The sequence below is a fragment of the Phoxinus phoxinus genome, assembly GCF_949152265.1.
Source record: "Phoxinus phoxinus genome assembly, chromosome: 9".
Taxonomy (NCBI): domain Eukaryota; kingdom Metazoa; phylum Chordata; class Actinopteri; order Cypriniformes; family Leuciscidae; genus Phoxinus; species Phoxinus phoxinus.
In genome coordinates this window covers 34868560-34895535 of record NC_136884.1, presented here as the reverse complement: position 1 = coordinate 34895535, position 26976 = coordinate 34868560, and the positions used below count along the sequence as shown (strand labels likewise).

The following is a 26976-nucleotide window of genomic DNA, read 5'->3' as shown; positions in this document are numbered from 1 at the left end:
AGAAAGAATGCCGTAGACTTGTATTGAGCGGAGCGGGAGACCCTGGTGAGCTGCTGGACCGCGACAGGCTCCACAATAGAGACCCTGGTAAGGCCTCCTGCTGGTGGGACTACATCTGATGGTCTCTGAGTGTTTGAGTGCATATTTCCACTATCCACTAAGTTGTCTACCAACCGGTTTGCAGGGCTGACTCATGAAATATATATTGAGATGCTTTATTAATAACCACTAATACCGCATTGGGGAAAAACTACTAGTCATATATTTCAAACGTTAGTAAAGCAAAATGATCTTGCATAACGTTACTCTAATGTAGGCCTACTTAAGGTCTCAAGAGTAAAAGTATGTATTCTGCAGGGAAAAAACCTCCTTGTCATTAACGAAGTGTGTAGTTCCTTACATACCACCACTGGTTATTTTGAAAATGAAAGTAACATGTAGGCCTATTGTCACAATATTAACATTGTTGCTAACTACAGCTCCGTCCCATTTCAAAGGGCGCATCTGAAGCGCTCGGACCGGTGTAGCTTACGGACAATTGTTTGTGTCGCCTAGCAACAGTGACAGCTGACAATGACAAGCGGGAGAAACATTCGCACTGGACTTTTTTATATTCAACTGGGTTTTATATTCAAATAGCGTTGAAAACCTGTGTAAATGTAGTATGTACCATGGTCCATTTATGTGCATAATAAAAAGAATACACTAGCCTATAAAATCGCATCAAAGTAAGATATAAATAAACATTTGAACCTTCGTCTAAGCCAAAAGTACAAGACCTGAAACATCCTCACCATGTTCTCCAGTAAAATATATAACATAAAAATGGCAATAGCCAATTCTGGGTCCATAGCTGTGTACTCAATTATATCAAATGAATTATCAGGATGGCTGTACTCTCGCACTGTTGCTTGGCGCCTCGAGCGGTAATCGGGAACACCTGGTTGCGCAATAAGGAAATCCCACGAAGGCTACACTCAAAGGACGCATAGGCTGCATAATTTGAAGTCCGTGGCCTTCGATTGATGCAGCCTTCACATTGGGACACAGCTATTGCGTCTCCAACTTGACCTGCCAGACCAGTCAAATAGGTGTAAGCCGTGCCGTACAGGCTTGGAATGAACACAGGATCGCTGATACAGAAAACAATATAATTGTCTTTGTCTTACATTGCCTTTTTTGTAAATGATCCAAGTGTTTAAAAATGCTCTGAGGGAACACACCAAATCTGCATCATAGCTATATAATTATAGTCTCTTAGATTGCCACTCCCCCTTTGTTTTCAGAGCCCAGCCCAAAAGCACCCCCTCACTCACAGCAAACTGCCCCATTTAACAGTTAAACCTGGCTGTGAGGTACCGAGTGTCACCCCAAGTACTGGAATGTGTAGGCTCACTGGCTTTAGATGGTGGAGGTGTAAAAGACGGTTACCAGAGCTCAATTGTTCCAAAAATAGAATAAAGTTTATTTATATTTTAACTCAGAAGTCAAGAAAACAAAATAAAAAAAATAAATCAAAGTAGTACAATGTTTCTAGCTTTCTCCGATAGTACAGCAAACACTTAGTGAATAGCCTCACAGCAAGCTAGTACCTACCCTCACTCTCCTGTAATGCACAATGAGGCCCTCTTAAGTAGGCCAAAGCAATCTGGGCTAATTGGACCATACCAACAATCAGGGTATTATATTTAGCCTAAGGCCATAAATAAGCTATAAACTAAGTAGAAATAAACATTACATAAAAACCTAATATTATCATCATATCACAAACTACATATATAACATTTACACCACCTATTCACACCATACGGAAACATACAAGACATTACTACAAACAAACTCCCCTGTGAACCATGCTCTGCACCCTCTGCCATGGGACGTGGAGAAATGCTGCCTCTACAGCGGCGCGCACATCCGTATAGGAACAGTCGAACCGGACCGGGAAGCAGGAGATGCATGCTTACATATGTATGAAGTAAACAGGAATTTTAGACAGAAATAGGGAGTAAATGGAACATGAACTAGTGGGTACCGCACTATATGTCATGGAGGTGGTAAAGTATGAAGTTATAAGCAGTGACAAATGAGTTTTTCCTGTTGTGAATCATATTGCGGACTAACCGTGCTACATACAAATTAACGCGAATGTGCCCTGTCTAGGCTCTTCCCCGGTGCGGGTTGTGTCGGGCCATTCGTTAGTCTGGTTGTTTGATGAGAAAAAGATGAAATGTAGTTGCAATAAACGAGATAAGAATCCGCACCTCAGCTGCAGCAGCGGGGGACTCTTATTCTGCTGTGTGGAACTGAGGAAAAACTGATGACGACAAATCAGAGGAAAGGGGCGTTTCATTCCCGCCCACGTGTAGAAATCGAATATTCAAGCTGTTTATTAATTTTTCTACCTCAGAACGAAAAATGAAAAATCAAGCTGAATTCTTGTTTTTCGTTTCTTTGGAAAAAATGTAAAAGGAACTGTTTTCTAATTTTTCTATTTTCAATATTAAATAAAAAACTACTGAACGAATGATACACGGATTGAAAATCGGAATATCAAGTGTTTTTCTGATTTCCGTGCAAGAACGGGTAAACCAAAAATCAAGTCAGAAAAACGGAAAAAGGAGCTGTTTTCTCGTTTTTATATGTGAAAGCAAAAACAAATGAACGAACGATACCCGGACCCTAATTATCCGGTGTTTTACTTCCCGCACTATTTTCAAAGGTCAGCAAAACATTGGTCTCGTAATGCCAAGTTCACACTACAGGATTTTAAGCCCGATTTAAGCCCGATTTGCTAATCGTTGAGCTCGCCGACAGGTCGGGTTGTTATCGCGTGCAAATCGCGGGGGATTAGCGGCCGATGAACGCTTGCCAATCTGTTAGTATGAAAGAGCCAACAACGCAACAAAGACGCTCGCAGAAGCGCCGAGCCCAGAAAAATATCTAGCATGCTAGATATCCCGAGCTGTTGCACGACTCAACCACATGTGATGTCATGAACTACAGCCAATCAGAGCAAGGCATGGGTTGAGGTCAGCAGGAAAATACACGTTTTTTTCCCCGTTTTTTTCGTCAGAGCAAATAATCGCGCAAACAGTTTGCAGCACTAATTTCTGTCTGACGTCCATATTCAAACAAAGACTCGCGTGTTGTGTACTTGTGTTCTTCTTCGCTGGGTAGTGGCACGCGTGCTGTATTGCGTTATTTCCGGTTCGTTTTATCGCGTGATTTTTCATGACAAAACGTGGTTTGAAGACAAGATAGAATCGTTGGCTGACAGAGTTGTTGTCACCTCGTGTAGTGAGTTACCTCCTGTTGCGGATCGATCACGTTGTGTCGTGTGGTGTGAACAGCTCAACAACTTGAACACTCCTGATTTCACAGAGAGCAAGTCATGTAGTGTGAACCGGACAGTTCAGCCCCACGTTTTAAAATCCTGTAGTGTGAACTTGCCTTAAGGCGGAGAGAAACTCCACTGTGTTGAGCCTTCATCCTCCATCGTACCGTTGATAAGTCGATCGCAGTTATCTGAGTTGACGTCCCCTTTTTAATGACGTACGATTCGCATTTACTGGGGAATATCCGATTTGTCTGCTAACATGGCAGACACAAATGCACGTATCCGATTCATATCTGATTTATTTCCACATATGAGTGAGGCCTGAAACCGATCTGAGAATATCGGAATCCATGTGCTTTTTTCCTGCTTACACGTTCACCGGTCATATCCGATCTGAGCCACATGAGAGGAAAACATCAGAATTGGGTCACTAGAACATGACCCCTTTATGTAAATCCCTCCTCCTTGGATTGTATATAGACTACAATGTATACTGCTTTAGACTAGACTTGAGTTGGATGACTACAGCAACGCACAGCTAAGTCCTCAATAAAGAATAACTTCTGCTTGAAAGAAATCTCCTGGTCTCTGCATCGAAGGAAAAGTTCACAACACCAGTCACAGAAGACTAAGTGCGACTCTCTGGAGGAAAGAGAAAAACACCGCAAGAGCAATAACGGAATAACCACAGATGTCAACGGTAAGTATTGACTATGAGAGAAGTATGTATAGTTTTCGTATCTCTTTTAGATTTTTTTCTTAGTAACTCTTGAAAGTAAATGTTAGAAAAAAAAACAGAAACACAATATAAACAACAGTATGTCCCTTGATCAATTGGAAAATCAAATGAAAAGTAAACAGAGACAATGTCTCAATTTAAATTCAGTGTCTCAGTTCAAATGCAGGAGAAAAAATAAAATGAAAAGGGCTCACACATACAAAATTAATTGTGCTCTTAGTCCGTAAAAAATTAGTATCTCAATCCAGCGTGTCCGGAAGGGAAAAAAAAAACTATTCGGCCCAGTAAGAAGAGAAGAAATTGTTCAATCGTTGTCTATGGATGTGGCAGTTGATCTTGAACCGATTTGAACGTTTCCAGCTTACTATTGAGGTAAACATTGAAATAACTATATATCTGTTCTTTATTTGTGGCTTAAAGGATTAGTTCACTTCAGAATAAAAATTTCTGACAATTTACTCACTCCCATGTCATCCAAGATGTTTATGTCTTTCTTTCTTCAATCGAAAAATAAATTAAGGTTTTTGAGGAAAACATTCCAGGATGTTTCTCCATATAGTGACTTCAATGGGGTCCAACGATTTAAGGGGCCAAATGTGAGTTTCAGTGCAGCTTCGAAGTCTCGACACGATCCCAGCCGAGGAATAAGAGTCTTATCTAGACAAACCATCCGCCATTTACTAAAAAAATGAACATTTATATACTTTTTAACCACAAATGCTCGTATTGCAGAACTCTGTGATGCGCCACGCATTACGTAATCACGTTGGAAAGGTCACGCGTGACGTATAAATCGTTGTTTTACCTTTTTTTGTGCATTTGACCTAGTCTTTGCATGTTCTCTTTGTAAATATTGGATGGTACTTTCGTCTACGTCGCGATTGACCTTTCCAACGTGAGTACGTAATGCCGCGGGGCGAGATTGCCATTTCTGCAAGATTACCATTTCTGGTTAAAAAGTATATCAATGTTTATTGTTTTTTATAAAAAGGCTGATGGTTTGTCTAGATAAGACTCTTATTCCTCGGCTGGGATCGTGCAGAGACTTTGAAGCTGCACTGAAAATGTGGGGAAATGTTTTCGATTTGAATCCCATTTCCTGCATTTACATACATTTAGGGACTATGGTGATACATAATCCAGGAAATAATTACATTGATTATAATGATAAATTATGCCAACAACAATAGTAGGCTACTAAACTATGTATAAGACAAAATGTCTTTCTTTATTGTTTAATAGGAGCTGATCGCCAAGACTTGAGAGAATCATTTTATGAAGTCAAAAATGTTCACCATTAATGTTTTGTGTGTGAATAAAAAGTATAATGTGAGACTCAATTTCCACTGTTAAACTTTCAAACTAACCGCTGTACCTGAAAACGTACAATAAATCACTTGTTGCACAGGACATTTGTCTTAGACATCCACCAAACCACAGGTGTTTAGAATAGAAAAAGCAAAAAGCTTTTATGAACCAATAGTTTAATCGCTATTTTATAATATCAATTACAGATAGACAGCAGCAAAATTAATATGTATGTGGCGATACACGGGGAGCGGGCACGCTCTCAAATACAAAGCTATAATAAATCACGACTACGCCACCCCAGCATTAAACCAGCTGGGGAAATACAAGTTCGTTTCTCCCTCCCACAATCACAAGACACTGAGACGTGAATACGTACAGAAAAATATAGTTCCTTATTTACTATAAATAATTTAAAAGGCTACTAGAGTCAGTAAAAACAGGTGTAAATGGGTGGCAAGGCCACTGATTGGTTTATGAGCAACTAGATCCAATCAAGAAACCAACATGCAGGCTCTCCTCATGGAGCTGGGGTGCACCATCAGCTGGGCAGGCTGAGCAGTAGTCTTCAAATCAGCCCGCAATGAGTCCCAAGACTGCCAAAGCACTCACACACACATACACACACACACACACACACACTAGTGAAATCCACTGCAAGAAAACCTCTACCGCACTCTTAAAAGGAGAGCCTCCGTTCACCATGCACAGGATGGCTAGCCTGCCCGCTTTTGTGTCACCCCGGCTCCTGAAGGAGAAAAAAGAAAATCAATTGATAACAGGATATAAATACAGTCTATAAGAAAACCAGAGTTGCTGGTTAGTGTTGCCAGCGATGAGCAATTAACACAAAATAAACACACAGAAACACAGTATACTGTCGCCTACCGACAGTAGAGGCAGAAAAACACAAAAGAAACAAATAAATCAATTATCTCCAAATCTAAATATAAACAAAAATATTGAAATATTAAAAAAAGCAAAACACAAGCAAAACAGCAGCGCGATCAAACGCCCACTTTAACGGCCTAAAAATACACAAGAAACAAGATTAAACGACCCTACTTTTACTTTAAAGTGGACAAAGACATGAGTGGGTTTACATACCGATCAGCAGGACTTCCGTTCAAATATCCGTCAAGCCATTCCCTCATGCCATTTACTACACAGAGAAAATCACACGTCATACATACGCAAAAATAAACAGTCCCACGCCCATATATATAGATAGAGAGAGAGTGCCGAAGTTATGATGTCACTTTTTAGGCCAAAACGCAGAAGTGAGTTAGCATTTTAGCACTTCCGGTTCCCTCGCCCTAAAGTCTATGGGTCTCCTGAAATAAGGTCTGTGGTTAACAATATTTTCACGTTTTGATCTATGACATAAAACACACCAGTTATAACCTGCTTGTGATTTTTTTAAACTTTATTGTGACTTAAAAACGGTGGTTGCTAAAAGGGACTACATCCTTTGGCGGGGACTTTAGACGTCATCGTGACAAACAGGAAATCTCTCACTACTAACCCGCGCTTCAGCCTCACGCTCTTTATTTCTGTGGAGAGACTGTTCCACAATGGTGTTTTGTTTTGTCCCGAGATGCAACCACACGCGTTTTTTTTTCTGGCGAATTAGCAAATGGTATGCAAACATACAATCAAACATAATACAGTGAAAGATAATCTTTATTAAAGTTTATTTGGGGCACAATGATAAGGCATAATAATCTTAATCACAAAGAAAATAATATTAAGGTTTATATAAACTAACAAAATGAATAAACGAATAAATAAAACATTAACAAAAGATAAAAAAAATATCCGAGAGGCACGCATAAACGAAATTAGTTTCTAACATTTTAGGAAAAAACGAATGGGCAATATTTCTCGTGGATAAGTGTTCATAGGGTTCATACCGCTCATAGGTGTGTGTTTGTGTAACACTAATGTAACGCGCTCACAGGTGTGGGGGGTTGTAAACAACAATCTGTTGTTTACTCATTTACTCTGAGTACTTGTGAATACTTGATTCCTGTGGAGATTGCATTTGTTAAATGTTAAAACCCAACTGTTGGATTTAATTGAAACAGATTGTAATGAACAGAAGCCCAGAACTTGTGGATATATTGACATTCAGAACATGCTGATTTTCTCAGACTTTTGTTATTATTTATTATTATTATTATTGTTTTCAACTTTTTACTTTTGTTCATTTTAAAATTAGTTTTACATTTAGCCAAGGGCTTGTTAACATTTATACTTTTTATGGTACACTACTGAATGCCAAAGTTGCAAGTTAAATAAAATGTTCTTTAATAAAATTGTTGATTTTTGGCATAAAATTAATCACACAACGTGTACGATGGTGCTTGAACAAAAATGAGCTGCATGGTCGAGTTGCCAGAAAGAAGCCTTTACTGCCACAGTGTTCAGTCACAGTTAATGGTTCATCTGGACTGATTTCAGAGTTACCTCATATATTTCTAAGTTATCTGGATTGAACTGATAATGATTCGACTCAATCTTGTTGTTTTTATCTTTCCTCAGATCTCAGAGCATCAGGTCTGTTCGAGGTTTATTTACAGTAAACTGGATTAGATCAGAATAATTGTGCTCATACTTTCACTGATCAAGTGTTTACAGTGCGATCAGATGATCTGGGTTTATATATCACATTTATTAATAAACTGACATTTATCAATTTTACAACAAATTTTAATTTAACGATACATTTTCAAATGAAAGGTAATTTTCACACACACACACACACACGCACGCACGCACGCACGCACACTGTCTATATGAGGAATCATTTATTTCATGTTATTTCAGTGACAGAAGTACAGATGTAGTATTAATGTAATGAAGAGAAAATAAGAGACTTTATAACATCTCACTGTCACTGATTTATCATGCAGATCAAGGCATTATGGGTAGAATCTCTCTACAGTCTGTTCTCATTCATCAACACAGTTTCACTGATGATCCAAACCAAAACCCAGAATAAACCCCAAACCCAGGATAGAGCGGCTGAGTGAATGTGGTCTGGACTGTGTGTATGAGGCTCATTGTGTCAGAGACGCTGTAGAAGGACAGAGTTCCTGCACTGTGATCCACATACACTCCTGTTCTCCTGTGATCCACACACACTCCTATTCTCCCGCTGATGGGCTCTACAGGGAGTTTAGTCTGTATGTTATTGTGTCTGAATGAGTAACTGTCAGGAAAGCAGATCAAACTCCAGGACTGATCATTAGATCCAAACACACACTCATCACCGTCCCCCTTCCTGCTGATGCTCTTATATGACACTGATATAAACACATCCCCACTCCACTCGATCTCCCAGTAACAGCGTCCACACACACTCTCTCTACACAACACCTGACACACATCAAATCTGTCTGGATGATCAGGATACGACTGATCTGTGTTAGTGAATCTAATCACTCTGTTCCTCTCAGACAGACGGAGGAGTTTATTCACTGTGTCCAGATCCAGAGTGAGCGGATGGGAATCTGATGGAGATAAAACACATCAGAATCAGGAATTATGAATCTGTCAGATCTGTCTGATATCCTGTGCAAATCATCATTATCATCCATCATCCAGGTCCATGACACCCCCCTCTCAATAAATATTGTCTAATCGTCTTCCATGAATATTAATGTTGGTTATTCTGTTTATTATAATTAGGCCTATTATTATATTTACACTATTCAAATGGTAGAACGAATTTATCTTTAATTGTATTTTTTTTTTTTTAAGAAACTGATACATTAATTCAGCAAGTATCCATTACATTGATTTACCAATAAGTGTAATATTATGGTTTACAAGGTTTTGAAGCATTGTTGGCCTATTGTTGGGGATTTTCTGTGTTTTCAGCCTTTGGTGATCTTGAGCTTTTTAAATTTCCATCTGTTGACTCAAGATTTAGAGAGAATGATACAAAATCCTGTTTAGGATAAAAACATAGTGGAATAGTTTTTTACTGAAGAGTTTCAGTTTGTTCTTCCTTTCCTGAAACTCTTGAAAAGCTCTTCTTCTTTTTTTACTACTGTGATGTTACCTCTAAATCTTGGATCCATGTTTTTAAATTGTCTTTCAGTGAAAAATAATCATATTTAGGTTACTACCTATTTGGTAACACTTTATTTTACGGTGTTCGTGATACAGAGTAATTACTTTGTAGTAGACGGTGTAATAACATTTAACAAAATGTAATTAACATGTAACTAAGTTATGGAACAGCTGTACTTACAGATTGTGATTATGCACATGTAATAGGCAGCTACTGTTACACATTATGTAACAAGTCGAGATGGATAAGGTTTATAGATACACATGAAGTACACTTAAGTACAATCTTGATACACTTTATTTTACGTAGCTTATCCCTCTGTAATATTATGTAATTCGGAAACTACTGCATGTATTTATGCTGTGAACTAGTGAGTTAAATCAAACTAAGGCACAGATGGATAAGGTATGTATGCACAAAGTACACTTAAAGTCCCTGTAAAGGCAATTCAAAAAAAAAATTCTCAACGCATTATAAATGTTAGAAATGTATTGCAAAAAACATATTACAAAGACTGAACTGTGGAGTTAGACCGTCAAACAGTTTTTCACCATTGCTGCGTTCAGGATTTTTTGGGCGGGGCTAAAACAGGGGCTTGATGACGCACTGGAGCCCCTGACGCTGGCCCCTCCCCTTACAATAAAGCACATTCACATCAGTTCGCCGCTCAATCGCGAGTTACTGTCAGTACTATTAGTTACTACAGCCTACAGTTTGCTAGCTAGCTATGCCTTTGTCACACAAATGCGTACTAACTGGATATGATCACTTAAAAGCAGATCGGTGTCCTTATTTACATTTTCCGAAAAACTATCACATCAAGAAGAGGTGGATTCATTTTGTGAAGAGCCACCTTAATGGAGAGCTGAGGATCGCCGCCAAAACCCGCCTCTGTAGTGGTGGTAGTGGTAGCTGATAGTTTTATAAACTTTCGTCGGAGACAACTGGGATTCACTGATAATCCGCTGTTACTGGTGAATGGGGCCAAACCGACTATCTCCCGCCTCAGCCTTCATCCTACCGTCGCGCCGACAACTGTGCCATCATCGGCTGTGCGTGCCCACCAATGAGTGTAAGTTTCAAACCCGATGTAGCCTAAGGTTTAAAGGTATTTGAGCACAAGTAGGCCAAATGCATCAATTCAGGTGGTGAATGAAAGAACCAGTCATTACTATAATCTGATTTGATTATAGATTTAAACACTATTTATACTTGTTTATATTCAAATAATAAAAAATAAAAATTCATTGAAAATTTAATTTTCATTTTGCTAACCCGCATCGTACAATGGCATGTGTAGGGGGCCAACTGACATTGAGAGGCATGTGTAGGGGGCCAACTGACATTGAGAGTATACAGGGCCCAGAATTTGGTGCTACGCCCCTGCTTATAGTCCGGAAAATACGGTATATCATCTTCCAGCCTGATCTCACGCAAATGCGTCTCTATAGCACGCAGTTTGTTTATCGTGCAATTTATACGCAAAAATTAGTTTTTACGTGGATATGATACGCAGTTTTGCGCGTGCATATGATACGCACTTTATTGCGTGATATACACACGCACCCCACACCACTAATCTTACCCAAGCGTATAATACACACGCACCCCACCCCACCCTAAACATACCCATGTGCTATCCATGTGTATACTATGCACGTAAAAACTAATTTTCGCGGATATATCACACGATAAACACACTGCGTGCTATATAGACGCATTTGGTGTGATCGGGTTGCATCTTCATACCCAGGCACACACAACCACGAGCATTTATGAGTTACATTTCCAACCATACAATCAGTAATATGGACATTACAAATTGCAGCATTTGTAATGTTAAGAGCTTGTAGCTACATTCCACATCAAACATATATTGTCACAAGCTTAAAAAGATAGCTGTACAATGTTTGAGTTATACAACTATTGTACAAGCAGCATGACTAAATCTGTATAATATTGCACAGGTGCACGTGATACAACGCTGTCAGAGCCGACAGACTCCTGTCCTGTGTCAGACTCATTTCAGTGCAAAATAATTAGGTCAAAAACTATTTAATATACTGCAAATAGCCTACTAGTTTTTTATGTTTATTTATAATTCATTTATGCGGACAACAAGGCTACCAAGTTCTACGCACAGTGCGCAGCTAATTAATAATAATAAAAAATTCCTAACGTAATTTTTAGTAGATTTTTAGTCTAAAATTTCAGTTTTCAAATTGGTTGATTACAGCCCTACAAAGTACACTTCAGTACAATCTTGATACACTTTATTTTACGTAGCTTATACCTGTCATTTTAATGTAATTAAGAAGCTACTGCATGTATTTAAGCTGTGAACTAGTGGGTTAATTAAGATGGATAAGGTATGTAGATACACATGAACTGCACAAAAGTACAATCTTGATACACTTTATTTTATGTTACATACGTGTAATGCTACAGAACGTACAAAATTACCATGTGTAACTGCACAACGTGATCTCATGAGAATACACGTGTATTTTTACGTAAATTGTAGTTCTACCATACGTACATTTATTTACGTTTTATACACACAGAAACGTATAATACTGACATATTTACAGCAGTAAAACGTAAAACATTTACGTATTGCCAGGACAAAAACGTAATTTATTTACGTATGAACAACTCTAGCTTTTTTAATATCCCTATTTATGCATATTAAAATCGTGGCATTAATGTTTTGACTCTTTGTAGCTGTAAAATCATAATAATGTTAAAATGTTGTTTAAATGTTGCAGATACATCCATATTATACGTTTCAGCATCTATCCAAAGTTTTCAATCTTTGAAAATTACGTATTAATACCTACGTATTAACAATGAGACCAGGTTGACTGCAGGCTTTTCCCGACCTTAGTAGCATAAAATATTTAAGTACTTGTTGTTACATTGTGTAGTACTAAGTACTGTCTTGTATACTTTCATGTCAGGAAGCAGACATACTGGCTTAACCGACCGTCTGCTAGCTGTCTAACATCACCCAGGTCAGATAAATCCCGTCACATAGAGCCTCTCTCATCTAGATATCATCATATAGAGACTGTGTCTGTTCCTCGAATTAGGAAATACAAAAAAATTCCAAACCCATCTAAGAGTAAAAATTTAATTGATGTTCAACAAATAAAAAAACAGATATAATACAGATGAACAAATGATAAAGCTTGGGTTGCTGAATATTCGATCTCTCACATCAAAAGCGCTAATAGTTAATGATATGATTACAGATTATAACCTAGATGTGCTGTGTTTGACAGAAACCTGGCTAAAACCAAACGATTACATTGCTTTAAATGAGTCAACCCCACAAGATTACGGTTATAAACACGAACCTCGTCTGAAACGCAAAGGAGGAGGTGTTGCTGTAATTTTCAGATAGTAATTCTGAAAATATTACTATACTATACTAAGAAGTTTAAAATAGAATTCTTTTGAAGTGTTGGTGCTTAATGTAAAAATATATAGTGTAAACGATAAATCACATTTGAAAATTCTGCTGGCTACTGTATACAGGCCACCAGGGCACCATACAGACTTTATCAAAGAATTTGCTGACTTTCTATCAGAATTAGTATTGGCTGCAGATAAAGTACTAATTGTTGGTGATTTTAATATACACATTGATAATGAAAAAGATGCATTGGGATTGGCATTTAAAGACATTATAAACTCAATTGGAGTAGGCTGCAAAGCCGACTCCGTGTTATAAATATGTTAGTTCGATCACTTCTGCCACTAAAGATTGCTTTATTAATAATCTTCCTAATCAGTTTCATCATCTCAGCATCCCGGATAGCTTAGAAGAACTTGATATTGCAACAGAAACTTTTAACTCTCTCTTTTCCAGCACTTTAGACACAGTTGCTCCGCTGCGCTTAAAGAAGATTAAAGAACATAGTCCAACGCCGTGGCACAACGAGCACACTCAGGCCCTTAAGAGAGCAGCCAGAAAAATGGAGCGCAACTGGAAGAAAACAAAACTAGAGGTGTTTCGGATTTCATGGAAGGAGAGCTCGATTGCTTACAGAGAGGCTTTAAAAGCTGCTAGATCTGCTTATTTTTCAACCCTATTAGAAGAAAATAAACATAATCCTAGGTATTTATTTGAAACAGTGGCTAAACTAACGAAAAAGAAAGCTTAAAACCCAGAAGTTTCCAAGCAACACAGCAGTAATGACTTTATGAACTTCTTCACTTATAACGCCCGTTTCACACATACTCCGTTTGCGGTGCGTATTTTTTTCCGTACCCATGTTAACAGGTTACAGCTTTCACACTGCACACGGATGCGGTCCGGCAATCCGCTCCAGTTGCGGTGCGTATACAGCAGTGCAGCGATCGTTTACGCACAGAGTCTATTTTCTGCTGTGCTGCACCGCACTGCAGCGTATTGTTCACATTGAAATAAATATAGATTGACAAGAAACTGTAATAATTTGATCATAGCTACTCATAATTACAGTTAATGTGTTCTACATTTACTAAATTACAGGATCAAGAAATTAAAAAAGTTTTAAACGAGAATATAAATATATATTATTGCTGCATGTTGTTCTATTTAAACATGAATATGTAGGCCTACTGTGTTGCCCTTTTTTATTTATTTTGTTTATCGTCACATTCAACCTTCATGTCATGCGAATTTATTAAATGTAAATGAACATCTGAATATGTAGTTGTAGCCTATATGAATTCATAAGTAAATCATATTATATAGTTTTATTTTTGAATATAAAGAAGTTAAACAGGGTGTAATTATAAGTTTGTTATAGTTATGTAAGCTAGTTATAATTAATTTTGACTATGTAATTGTAAATCAAAATGTTTAACTTTTTGGTGCTACAGCCAGCCTTATTTATAGCAGAGGATACTCGTTTTAATGTAGTGGCATGTGCTAACAATAATTATTATATCAAATGTTAATTTCCAAAAAGGTCCTTTGTCTTCTGGGGGCTAGCCCTCTCCCAGTTCTTTTTTTTTTTTTTCAGTCTTAAAATATGCATTTATAATCAGTATTTATACATTTGTATTCTAATTTAAAATATTTGTGTAATATATCTTAGCAACAGATATAGCGTGATAGCTTTTCTTCTGTCAACAACTCGAACTAAAACAAAGAATCACAATGATTAAAATTAATTTCATACTGTTGTAATGTCTGTAACAATGTCAAAGTTAAAGTTTGGTTTTAAAATCAAAATTACTTATGCTGCGTTCACACCAAGCGCGAATATGCGTCAGGCGCGAGTGATTTCAATGTTAAGTCAATGGTAAGGCGCGTTTACGCGCGTCTGGAGTTCTTGCGGCGCGAATGAGGCGTTTGGCGCGGCGCGGTAGACGCGAATTCGCCTCATTCGCGCGTCTAGTTCGCGCGAATGACGCGAATTGAGCGTTTGGCGCGATACGCGCGTTAAGCGCGAATTGTGCTTTTTGTGCATTCACGCGTTTGACGCGAATTCGCGTCTCCCGCCCGAGTTGAAAAATCTGAACTTCTGCGTCAAATTCGCGCCGCGTTAACCAATCAGGAGCCTGCTTGATGTTGTGGCGGCAGGCCCGCCCAGAGTCATTCATTCAAAATGGAGGAACGTATTCAACTATACAATCAACAGGTATACTATTAAATGGTTTATGGTATATTAAAATGCCAATAATCACTGTGTTTATACAGAGAAACATGACACTGAATATTTTAATTTCTAGGTTAATGTCTAGGTTATAGCTAACTCAGTATCACTAGTAAGATCACTGTGTTTATACAGAGAATCATGACACTTTCTAGGTTAATGTCTAGGTTATAGCTAACTCAGTATCACTAGAAAGATCACTGTGTTTATACAGAGACACGACAGTATCACGTCTGCCAATAGAATTTTAATTTCTAGGTTGATGTCTAGGTTATAGCTAACTCAGTATCACTAGAAAGATCACTGTATTACAGAGACACGACAGTATCACGTCTGCCAATATAATATTTTAATTTCTAGGTTGATGTCTAACTTAACGTTAGGTTATAGCAGTTAACGGAGTAACTTACGTTATCACTAGAAAGAGCGCCAACAGTGGTATCCGTACCACAGTTTTAAAAAAATATTGATAGCATAGCAAATACTGTATTTAAAATAGCATATACATTTACTAACCGAAGACAGATGGACAGGCGCTCCGCAGCTGGGATAGAGCGCCTGTAGTTGGTGTCCTGGAGGGTGATCCTCGCTCCGATGCGGGACAGCAGGTCATCAAACTGGGCGCGGGACAGGCGGAAGTACCGCTGAAACCGGCCGTCATCCAGCCGCAGCTCCTGGAGCAAATGGTGAAATTCGCCAAACTGGGTTCGCCTCCGAAGGGTCTGGTGGACCCAAATACGGCGACGATGATCCCTACGCCGCTGTTCTGCTCTCCAGAGTAAATACAGTGCGGTGACTCTCTCGGTAAATGATCGCTCATCAGACATCTTGTAAAAAGATGGCCGCCAGCGGGTCTCGAAACTGACTTTCGCCTCTTGACGCGCGTGACGCGCGTAAATTTCGCTTCAAACTTTTTTTTTTACGCGCGTCAATTCCGCTCTTGACGCGCGAATGAACACAAAGTGGTCACGCGAATAACCAGACGCGGCAGGCGCGAATTTTGACGCATATTCGCGTTTGGTGTGAACGCAGCATTAGCCTACCCATTTTTTATTTTGTGACACAGAAACTACGTATCAGTAGCGCTCTGCAAACGCAGCATATGTGAAAGCACTATAGCGCGTGCTGCTCCAGTACCGCACACGCACTGCAACACGCACCGCAAACGCACTGCATACGGAGTATGTGTGAAACGGGCGTAAGATTGATAATATCAGGGACAAAATTATAACTATGCAACCGCCTAATACAGTATCGCATCAGGGAGTGGATTATAGTCTCCCTGAGAAAAAAAAATTCGATTAATTTATTGCTATAGGAGAGGAAGACTTTTCTAAACTCGTTAATTCATCTAAATCGACAACGTGTATGTTAGACCCTACACCGACTAAGCTGCTGAAAGAGATGCTTCCAGATGTCATAGATCCTCTTCTTAACCCCCTTCTATTGGGGTTACCCACAGCCATTACATATTTAAAACAGTAATATCCTATACTAAACCTAAACTAATCCTGACAAACTATATATAATTTGAAAGCTTACAATCTCTAGTTTACATATTTGGTGACTGATTTTCAAAATAAATTACAGAGGAGCCGTAAAAACGTTGTACATTTTCATAAACTCAAACTTCTATAACTTTTTTTCTGTTTAACTGTCTTAGTTTATTTCACTTCTACAAAAAATCTGCCAAGTGTCTTCTTAAAAACAAGACCAATCTTACACCTATATTTCAAAGCATTCTTGAATTACAACCATTTAAGGTCGGAATGTGCATTTTCATGTCTATTAAAAAAAAGGGGGGTGCTTAATTTCATTTCAATCAATAAAGGGGTTAATATCATTAATTCATCTTTGTCTCGAGGATACGTACCAAAAACCTTTAAGCTAGCTATGATTAAACCGCTTGTTAAAAAAAGCAACTTGATCCTACAGAATTAGTAAATTACAGGCCGATCTCTAATCTGCCATTTCTGTCAAAGATATTAGAAAAAGCAGTATCCTCACAACTGTGTTCTTTTCTTGAAAGAAATGATATCTGCGAGGATTTTCAGTCCGGATTTAGACCGTACCATAGTACCGAGACAGCTCTCGTTAGAGTCACAAATGATTTGCTCTTATCATCCGATCGTGGTTGTATCTCTCTATTAGTATTACTTGATCTTAGTGCTGCATTTGACACCATTGACCACAACATCCTTTTAAATAGACTCAAACATTATGTTGGCATTAGTGGAAATTGCACTAGCATGGTTTAAATCATACTTATCTGACCGTTATCAGTTTGTAGCAGTAAATGAAGAGATGTCTTATCAATCACAAGTTCAGTATGGCGTACCACAAGGCTCAGTACTAGGACCCCTGCTGTTCACTCTGTACATGCTACCATTAGGAGATATCATTAGGAAACATAGAATTAGCTTTCACTGTTATGCCGACGATACTCAGCTATATATTTCTTCAAAACCTAACGAAACCTACCAATTCACACAATTAACGGAATGCTTCTCTTTTTAAGTCAAGTCAAGTCATCTTCATTTATATAGCGCTTTTAACAATGCAGATTGTTTTAAATCAGCTTTACAGTGATAAACGGATAATTTAAGGATAACAGAGATTGTTTTGGCTTTCTATAAATTGTTCTTGAATAAATATATTTTCCAGATAAAATTAGTTTTGATTGATTCACTTCCCTCACAAGGATCATTAGTTATTAAATTAGGGGCCGCTAAGACGACACCATTTTCTCTACACAGACTTTAAACGCGAACCTGTAAGAAACGCTGATGTCGCTCACGTGCGCATTAAGAATGAATTCTATAGTTATGTGCGTTTGAATATATGTAATTCCCTACAAACCAAGCCTAAACAAACTACTTGTCTGGCCTTTTTTATTGCAAATTTTGAAACAGAATTTTATCACTTCGGGGTAGATTATTATCTTAACCGAAATTATCCCTACAACGCTTTATCTGTAGAGTGGTAAAGGGATCCTCCATAGGGAGAGGCTAGTTGGCACTTCAGCACTGCGTTGTCATCGGGTCCAGGCAAAGGTCCTTCGTCAGATCTGGATACGGCCTGGATCCGGCAAGTTGCGGGAAAACCTCGGAATAAACAAAGACACTAAAATTAGCGTAGATGCCATTCTTCTTATGATGTAACGAGTACATCAGTATTTATGGGAAGTGTTCCCAGTTCCGGCTGACCTAATCTATGCAGCCTAACATTGAATTATAGAAGTCAATAATGTATTATGTGAATGCTAGGTCAAAGAGATGTGTCTTAGCTTAGTATCTAGCTTTGAACTGACAGAGTGTGTCTGCTTCCCGGACAATGTTAGGAAGATTGTTCCAGAGTTTTGGTGCTAAATAGGAAAAGGATCTACCGCCAGCAGTCGATTTTTATATTCTAGGTATTATCAACTGGCCGGAATTTTGAGATCGCAGTAGACGTGAAGGACTATAATGCGTTAAAAGCTCGCTCAAGTACTGCGGAGCTAAACCATTTAGTGCTTTGTAAGTAATCAGCAATATTTTAAAGTTTATACGATGTTTAATAGGAAGCCAATGCAGTGTTGACAGAACGGGGCTAATATGGTCATACTTCCTGGTTCTGGTAAGAACTCGAGCTGCTGCGTTTTGGACCAGCTGTAGTTTGTTTATTAAGCGTGCAGGGCAACCACCCAGTAGAGCATTACAATAATCTAGCCTTGAGGTCATGAACGCATCACCTCTAAAACTCTTCTATCTATATCATGTTTTCTTTCACCTTCTCCAGGAAGAACATGAACACACTCAATGAGTTTTCTATTTGTTTTCTTAGTGACTTACATTGTAGGAAGTCGTTCCTGGTCCTGGGAACAATGTTGGTTAAAGTGACTGTGGAAATCAACAAACATGAAAAGATTATCATGTCAAGAGAAAATTATCCCAGCATCCGTTTCGAAGACATTTCTAATATGATCTTCTTCATGATCTGAGATGATGGAGGATCATTTCTGAGAGCAGAATCTCCAGGACTTTACCTCTGTCAGAGATCTTCTTCTCTTTGCAGAAATCCTCCAGTTTGTCTCTCAGCTGACGGACAGATTCTCTCACGCCATCAAAAGAGGAGAGAGGACTGAAGGGATTGTCATTTACGTCTGTAGATTCAGGAGGAGCTGAGAGAGACTGGAAACTCTACAGAAAACAGAAATCAAAGCTCATCACCTCCACATAGTGTTAATTTGGTCACCTATTTTTAATTTAGTTTTAATCTTGTGCCAAATGTTCTTGTTAGTTTTAGTCATATTTAGTCATTTACATATCTTTTTTTGTTAGTCTAGTTTTAGTCGACTAAAAGTCTCATCATTTTAGTCTAGTTTTAGTCATAAGAGAACTTAAAGGGGTCATTTTATGCCATTTTTGTACAAGCTAATATGATTCTTTAGGGTCTAAATTGAAAGTTTGTAATATACTTTCTTTAATTAAAAATTCTAATTAGTATTGTAAGAAAACACTAATTTTACCTGGTCAAAAAGAGCTCTGTTTTCAGCACGCCGTTGAAGTGCATGTGTCTTTAAATGATAATGAGCTTTGCTCACCCCGCCCCTTCAGTATAGGCATGCACGTCTTCAGATGTGCTTGCCTATACAAAAGCAAATAAGTGATCAGATTACATAATTTATTCCGCCGTAATATTGAAAAACATCAATTAGAGTATTTATTGTCTTGAATCATATGCATTTGCAGGATGTAAACAGTATTTTGTAGGTATTGTGTTACCATTCATGTTCATGCAGTTATAACTGTTTTTTTTTTTTTACATTACTTCTGAATTAGTAACAGACACCGTTATAAACCATATACACAAAAGTAACCTTAGTGTAGTATTACCACGTTAACTTCAACACCTGTGTACAATTTTTTTAATAACACCATAACGCGTTTCATTATAAACGTGGGATTATGAATTATATTGAGAACGTCGTACATAGAAAACATGCCGTAATGTACCCTTAGTGTAAACATTAGTCGCATTCATCGTGAAGCGTGCTGCTAGCGATTTGCAAAGATTAATATAAAGGTTAATAACTTCTCACTTCTTCTGGAGGTTCAGCAGGAACACGAATAGTTGGTAACGTTACCGATCCTTTTTTCAGGAGCAGCTTCTTAGCAAAACCAGCTTTATACTGACCTTCGTTTGTAAAGCAGTCTGGTGAAAAATGATTAGCGTGCAAACAAAAAACATTTGTGTTGATCGTGGGAAATATTCCCTTCAAAAGCAAAACTCAGCCACTGCGTCTTCAGCGGTTCTGATCTAGGAACATTAAAATGACTGCTGTGTACCTTATTGCACCCAAGAACAGAACACGACAATCGCTTAGACGCCATTCTGCTCATCGACAGTGCTCCAGTGCATCAACAATGACGCGCGGACTATGATTGACAGCTCGCTCACGAGTGAGGGCGGGTCTGTATTGAAACGCTGCTGTCAATCAACCATCGTGGGAGGGGCGTCGATTTTGTGACGTCACAAAATCGAACAGCTCAATTTGAGACAGGGTAAAACATATTAGGAGATAAAAAAAAAAAACACTGGATGGATTTTTATAATTTTATGATGGTTGTGTACAGGCACTGCCAACACACATTTCAGTGCAATCAACTTGTAAAAGTGCATGTACTATTATATGACCCCTTTAACCCTTTAGAACCGAATGTGTCGTCGCCGACACAGATCAGCAAGCTGTATTCATTGTACCGTAACTCTTCAACCGTTTGCACTCTCAAAACCATTAAAATGCCCCTGACAGTAGACAACATGCGCTTTTCGGCAATATACGGCTTATTACGGTAATTTCATGCTTTCCGTCAGCAAATGACAGCGGGCTTTCTGGCAGAGGGGGAAGGAAGGATTTGAACCGAGAGATACGAAGCGTGGCGGGTTAGAGTGTTTTGGATTGCATAAAATAATAAAAGACACGAACAAATACATGGTGAAAGAAGTGGTAGACAGCAGAAGAGGGGATTGGGATGATTTTTAATGAAACTTGGGAGGCGGATGGCCGTTACTTTTTCACGTATCTTGTATGCATGTGTATGTGTGCGTGCCTAATATGAATGGACACATTTGTATGTGTGCGTGTATGAAAAAAAGTGTCCTAAATTAAAACTGCAACCCAATGTCACAAAAAAGACTTGTATAGTTGTATTATACTTCATTTTTTTACTTGAAAGTGTTAGTTTCTTTCGTTCGTGATTTTTCTTTTTTTTTTTTTTTTCAAAATAAAAATCGGAAAATTTATTCTCGTTTTTTTTTTTTTTTTTTGTCTATTTAAATTCTATTTACAAACGCACCACACACATGAATGGTCAATAACTGTAATTTGTTGAAAGCTAATCTTTTTCTGAAAAAGATGACACCTTGCACATGAAGATGTTACAGTCAAAAAATCTAAATATGTGAAAAACACCCATTTTAGCTTCAGGTTCTAAAGGGTTAAGGTATTTTAGTCAAGTTTTAGTCAAAAAAATTGTCTTCTTTTTTTTTTAATAACACATTACTACTGAGATAATTTCTGATTAACATTTCAGTAAAAAAGTGTTTCACATATCTCAAATATTGGTTAAATGTCATAATTACCTGACAAAATGCACTTGTTGAATGATTTTTGTTGAATGCAACTGTTAAACGTGTCTGGTTTTCAATTTCTGATTTAGGAGACACATTTACAAATGATGAACCTGTTCTGAAGAGTATTTTATTTTAACCAACACAATTCAAAAGCTGGGGCCCAACAGACTCCGAAGTTACAAAGGCGCGGGAAGAGGTTTCAGGTTGGGGGTGCTGAGTTTTTTCAGTCACCACTTTTGAATAAGAAACAATATCTAGAATATAAAATTTGTCAAAACTGCGCGAATCACAACAAGTGTATCGTGACGTTTAAACAGCGCATACACTCGAACTTGACTGCACATCACATTTTTGACTTTATTGATACTGCTTTTAATCGTAATGCAACGGACCGGTCAACGAGACATAACCTAAGCCTTTAAAGAAAAGGGTTATTAGTCTGTCATGTACAATAAGAGCCTGCGCAGCGACAGGAAATATAATTTAACACAAAAAGCCTGCCTAGTGCTAGACTGTGGACTTGCGCTCAGGATTTTTTTTTTTTTGAGCGGCGTGTGGACGAATTCTTTCTAAGCACACACCATTTTATGTAACACTCTGTGCGTATGTTTAAATTTTGTTTTTTTAAATGGCTTGGTTGAATTTTAATGTAGAATGCGCTGCTAAGTATAACACGCCGTTGCCATGGATCGTTGCCACACACAGGATTCTAACCGTAGAGACGGAGCGCATTATTTTCTTTAGTGGAAGCAATACAATCGTAACCTGCATAATGTATGTGCCAAAACACCATAGCTTCGTGACGTTACTTGAGCAACAGCGCAAACTCATTCGGAATATTTTAAAGGCGTAACAGCAGATGAAAGGGCAGAGATGATTGTAGACGAAAATGAAGAGAGATTTTATCTTAGTTTTTATTTTATGCAAAATATTTTCGTCTCATTTTTTCCCTCAACAATAATGCATGTTAATTTAATCTTAGTCAGCGTTTTTGAACAGTGGTGCAGTCTCGTCTTAGTCATGGAAAAAAAGGTTGTTGTACGAAATTAACACTACCTCCACCCAATACCTCCATACCTGAAGTATCAATAACCTGCACTACTATTAGATTTGTGCGGCTCTTGTTGATCTTTAGTAACTCTCCTCAATCCAGCACTTTTACAGCACCAGCTTCATTCTTCTCATTTTCATAACATCATATTACAGCTACAAATTCTAGTGTTTGCCACATATGTGAACTTCTAGGAAAACACTTGGATGACCAAACATCTGGCAATAACAATAATGTAACAGATAAAGTGCATCAATGGCGTCATATGGCAGGACTGAGTAGATTTGATTCATTCTGAATTATTTGGCTCATTCTGCTCTCATGAAATGTTTCTCTTGAGTCTCTTGCTCAGGTCCACTATGACCCTGTTCTTCTAGATCTCTGTTACCTGCAGGAAATTGATGTGATCCTGTGTGTGTGAAAGCTGCTCCAGCTCAGCACCTCTCCTCCTTAGATCATTGATCTCCTGCTCCAGTTCCTCCAGTCGTCCTTCAGCTCGACTCACTGCAGTCTTTTCCTGATCTCTGATCCGCTGTGTCGCCTCAGAGCTGCATCTATCGATGGAGAGGATGAGCTCAGTGAAGATCTTCTCACTGTCCTCCACTGCTGTCTGTGCAGAGCGCTGTTAGGACACACATCACAATCACACAGTGAGCTTCAGTGAGTCCTGACTGAGACGTCTCAAACTTCTCTTCTTCTCCAGACTCACCTTATGAGACGCCACAGCCTCTCTCAGCTGCTGAAGATCTTTCTCTCTCTGCTGGATCCTCTGCTGGAACGACCTCTGCGTCTCCTTCAGCTGGGGCTAAAGGACAAACCAATGACAGGAGAAACATCACACAAATCATCACACATCGTAAAAAGAATATGAATCCAAAAACGGTGAAAACAGCGTTTAGACAGAGAGGGCGAAAACAGACATTACATGTAAATGTATCGAACGGGAGATAGATGCCTGAGAAATGCCATAATACAAGGAATAACAGTAGTCAAGGCTAGAAGCAACGATCGCATGAATTGCTATTTCTAAATTACTTGTTGATAAAATGGATTTTACTTTACTGATAAGGCAGAGTTGATAAAAGCATGACTGAACAACAGCAGAAATAGGAAGCCCAGATTCCTGGCACACTTAGTGTTGTACTGGGTGGTGAGTGGGCCAAGATCAAAGTCAAAAACACAGTTTTTCTTTGGACCGAACAAAATAAACTCGGATTTGTTTTCATTTAAGTTTAGAAAATTACTTGACAACCATGACTTAAGATCATTCAGGCAGTCTAACAGCGGCTGAAGAGAAGATTTGTTATTGCGTTGCAGGGGAAGGTAAAGTTGGGTATCATCAGCATAACAATTCAAAGAAACACCATGTTTTAAAAAAAATAGTGGCCAGAGGGAGCAAATATAAAGAAAATAACACAGGCCCAAGGATTGATCCCTGAGGGACACCACAACCAAGCGGTTTGTTAGAGGATGAATATTGTCCTAACTGAACGGTAAAACATCTATCTGACAGATAAGAGTGAAACCACTGTAAGACAGACCCACAAAGTCCTACACAAGACTCCAGACGTGACAGAAGAATGTTGTGGTCTACTAAGTCAAAAGCAGCACTTAGATCTAACAGGAGCAGAGCCAGTGGTTTGCCAGAATCAGTGATAAGATATATATAATTTAGGACTCTTAAAAGAGCAGATTCGGAGCTATGTAAAACTTTAAAACCAGATTGAAAAACTTCATTGATTGAATTCACCTTTGGCTAAGCCACACCCCCCTTAGTTACTGTTGCTACCTCCGTCAACTTCATCTGGGCTCTGGTTTGGTATCAACATGGCTTATGCTGTGACGGCTCTTCCTGCTGACATTTTATCAAACTTTTATAAAGCAGCAAATAAAGTGTCCGATAGAAGTAGGCAGAAGGGGCTGCAGTATGCATTCGAAGGCTATATTCAAGACATACATGTGAAACGCAAGCAACAACAAGGCATCCAAATAGAGGAAAAAGCATACCAGGCACAGTTAAAAAATTAACCCCCGCATATCCTAATCGAGACGGAGGCTGGGACTAACAATCTCAAGAGCAACACTGTTCATGCAGAGCTGGGTAGGTCTCTATTCACTTTTATAATCGTTATTACAAAGCAAACGGACTACGCGAGTATAAAGTTGTGTTTATTAGCAGCGTGTGCTAGCGTATCAACAATTAGGGCAGAGAACCGAAATCATAACCTAAACCAGCATAAAACTGTCTAACTAGTGTAACTTCACAGTAAGGTTAAAAGCAAAAATTATCTTAGAGCACAAAAGTGTGTTGTTGATCTTGAGGGGTTTCGCTGACTGAGGACGTCCACACAGTTTAATCCAAAGACGACACTTGTCAGTATTTTACTTCGGTTTTGGGAAGGGAAAACGGACCCCCCTCCAACCTCTCTGGGAAACGCGTATCTGTGTTACAAATGCCCCAGGCACAACGGTTCCCCATATTTTTGATAAAACTACAACGGCAATAGCCTGCCGAGACCAAAAATATGAGACGCCTGTGTTAAAGGGATAGTTCACTTTAAAATTAAAATTCTGTCATCATTTACTCACCCTCAAGTTGTTTCAAACCTGTATTAATTTATTTCTTCTGCTGAACACAAAGATAGATATTTTGAAGAATGTCAGTAACCAAACAGTAGTCTGTACCCATTGACTTCCATAGTATTTTTTTTTCCTACTATGGAAGTCAATGGGTACAGACTACTGTTTGGTTACTGACATTCTTCAAAATATCTTTCTTTGTGTTCAGCAGAAGAAATAAATTCATACAGGTTTGAAACAACTTGAGGGTGAGTAAATGATGACAGAATTTTAATTTTAAAGTGAACTATCCCTTTAAAAGTCAATGGAGCGCTGTGAAAAAGTGTCGGACCTCTGTGGGAGCTCGTTCTTGGCTGCGCTGTGATTGGTCAATCTACATTCTAGGGCGTGGCTTAGCCAAAGGCGAATTGTTTGACAGGAAAGTTTGTAATTGAGCCCATACAGCTTTTTCCATGATCTTTGAGATAAAAGGAAGATTTGAAATGGAGAAAACTGGAAAAGGTCGAAAACTGGAGAGAGATGAGGGATCTAGATTAGGTTTTTTAATATATGGTGTAAATAAACAAAATGATGAGCCTGTAAATTAGTATTATGAGACTCCTTCAAGTTCATACCTGATTCTCTGTCCTCTGTACTGCAGCTGATACAGTGTCATGGTTTTTATGTTCATCCATCACACACAGCAAACATATACACTTCTGATCAGTGCGGCAGAAAACCTCCAGGAGTTTATCATGTGTCTGGCAGATCATCTCCTGCAGTCGTCCAGTGGCATCGGTCACTTTATGTGGCTTACGTGAGTGAAATTTCTCATGACGGTCGAGATGAGTTTGACAGTAAGACTCCAGACACCCCAGACAGGACTTGACGGCTTTATGTTTTCTTCCAGTACAGGCGTCACACTGCACATCTCCTGCTCCAGCGTAACAGTCAGCAGCAAGTTTAGTCTTCTTCAGTTTCTCCACCACTTCAGCCAGCATGGTGTTTTTAGCTAAAGCAGGTCTTGGACTGAAGGTCTGTCTGCACTGAGGGCAGCTGTAGACTCTCTTCTGATCCTCCTGATCCCAGCGGCCAGTAATACAGATCTTACAGAAACTGTGTCCACAGGGAATGGCCACTGGATCCTTCAGGAGATCCAGACACACTGAACACATGAACTCATCCTGAGAAATTCTGGCTTCTGCCATTTTACTGCAAAAATACAGAAACACAAACACACAACAGCTCAACTTCACTTCAGTTTCAGTTTCTCTGAACTGAACTGTTTCCTGGTTCTGTGTTTGAGTGCCGTGTGCAAAACAGGCGTGCCTGTAAAGCAGCTTCCTTATTCCTGGTCCCACACACATTGTTTAGTCAGTCTCAGACACACACTCAAAGAACAGAAGTTACAGAGAATCTGTCACATCCACTGATGGACGTCTGTCACAGACACTGATGGACGAGGACACAAAGAGAACGTTTAACAGGCTTTATTTATACACTGATGCAACACCGGGATACTGGGAGGCTTCAGGAACAGCTCTTGTTGAAATCAGGGTAATCAGAGTCTTTGAATCAACGAAGGAACAGAAACAATCACTGGATACTTGCTGCGAGATCCGAGATCCACACAGG

General features: G+C 38.8%; 1 protein-coding gene across 3 annotated transcripts; it reads right to left on the bottom strand.

Moving 5' to 3' along the window:
• Nucleotides 1-5547: 5547 nt before the first annotated feature.
• LOC307004118 (E3 ubiquitin/ISG15 ligase TRIM25-like) lies at nucleotides 5548-26626 on the bottom strand. Of its 3 annotated transcripts, XM_079623068.1 has the most exons (7): nucleotides 25977-26614; nucleotides 23492-23587; nucleotides 23171-23404; nucleotides 19141-19294; nucleotides 18947-18994; nucleotides 6492-6546; nucleotides 5548-6132 (listed from the first exon to the last, which is right to left on the bottom strand). In XM_079623068.1, exons 1-7 carry the CDS (start codon nucleotides 26547-26549, stop codon nucleotides 5958-5960), a joined length of 1335 nt encoding a protein of 444 aa, XP_079479194.1. In that variant the 5' UTR covers nucleotides 26550-26614; the 3' UTR covers nucleotides 5548-5957. The 3 variants fall into 3 exon arrangements, 2 of the variants coding, with proteins under 2 accessions (XP_079479194.1, XP_079479193.1); XM_079623067.1 differs by lacking the exons at nucleotides 5548-6132; nucleotides 6492-6546 and adding an exon at nucleotides 6865-8899; XR_013798919.1 differs by lacking the exons at nucleotides 5548-6132; nucleotides 6492-6546 and adding an exon at nucleotides 7284-8899 and having other exon boundaries at nucleotides 18079-18994; nucleotides 25977-26626.
• Between the last annotated feature and the right edge of the window lie 350 nt (nucleotides 26627-26976).

Excerpts from the sequence above, each read along its gene's own strand:
- LOC307004118 (XM_079623067.1), bottom strand. The coding sequence starts at position 26,549 with ATGGCAGAAGCCAGAATTTCTCAGGATGAGTTCATGTGTTCAGTGTGT. Across the intron at positions 23,588-25,976 it reads TACAGAGGACAGAGAATCAG|CCCCAGCTGAAGGAGACGCA; the intron begins GTATGAACTTGA and ends TTTGTCCTTTAG. Across the intron at positions 18,995-19,140 it reads GAAGAAGATCTCTGACAGAG|TCACTTTAACCAACATTGTT; the intron begins GTAAAGTCCTGG and ends TGATTTCCACAG.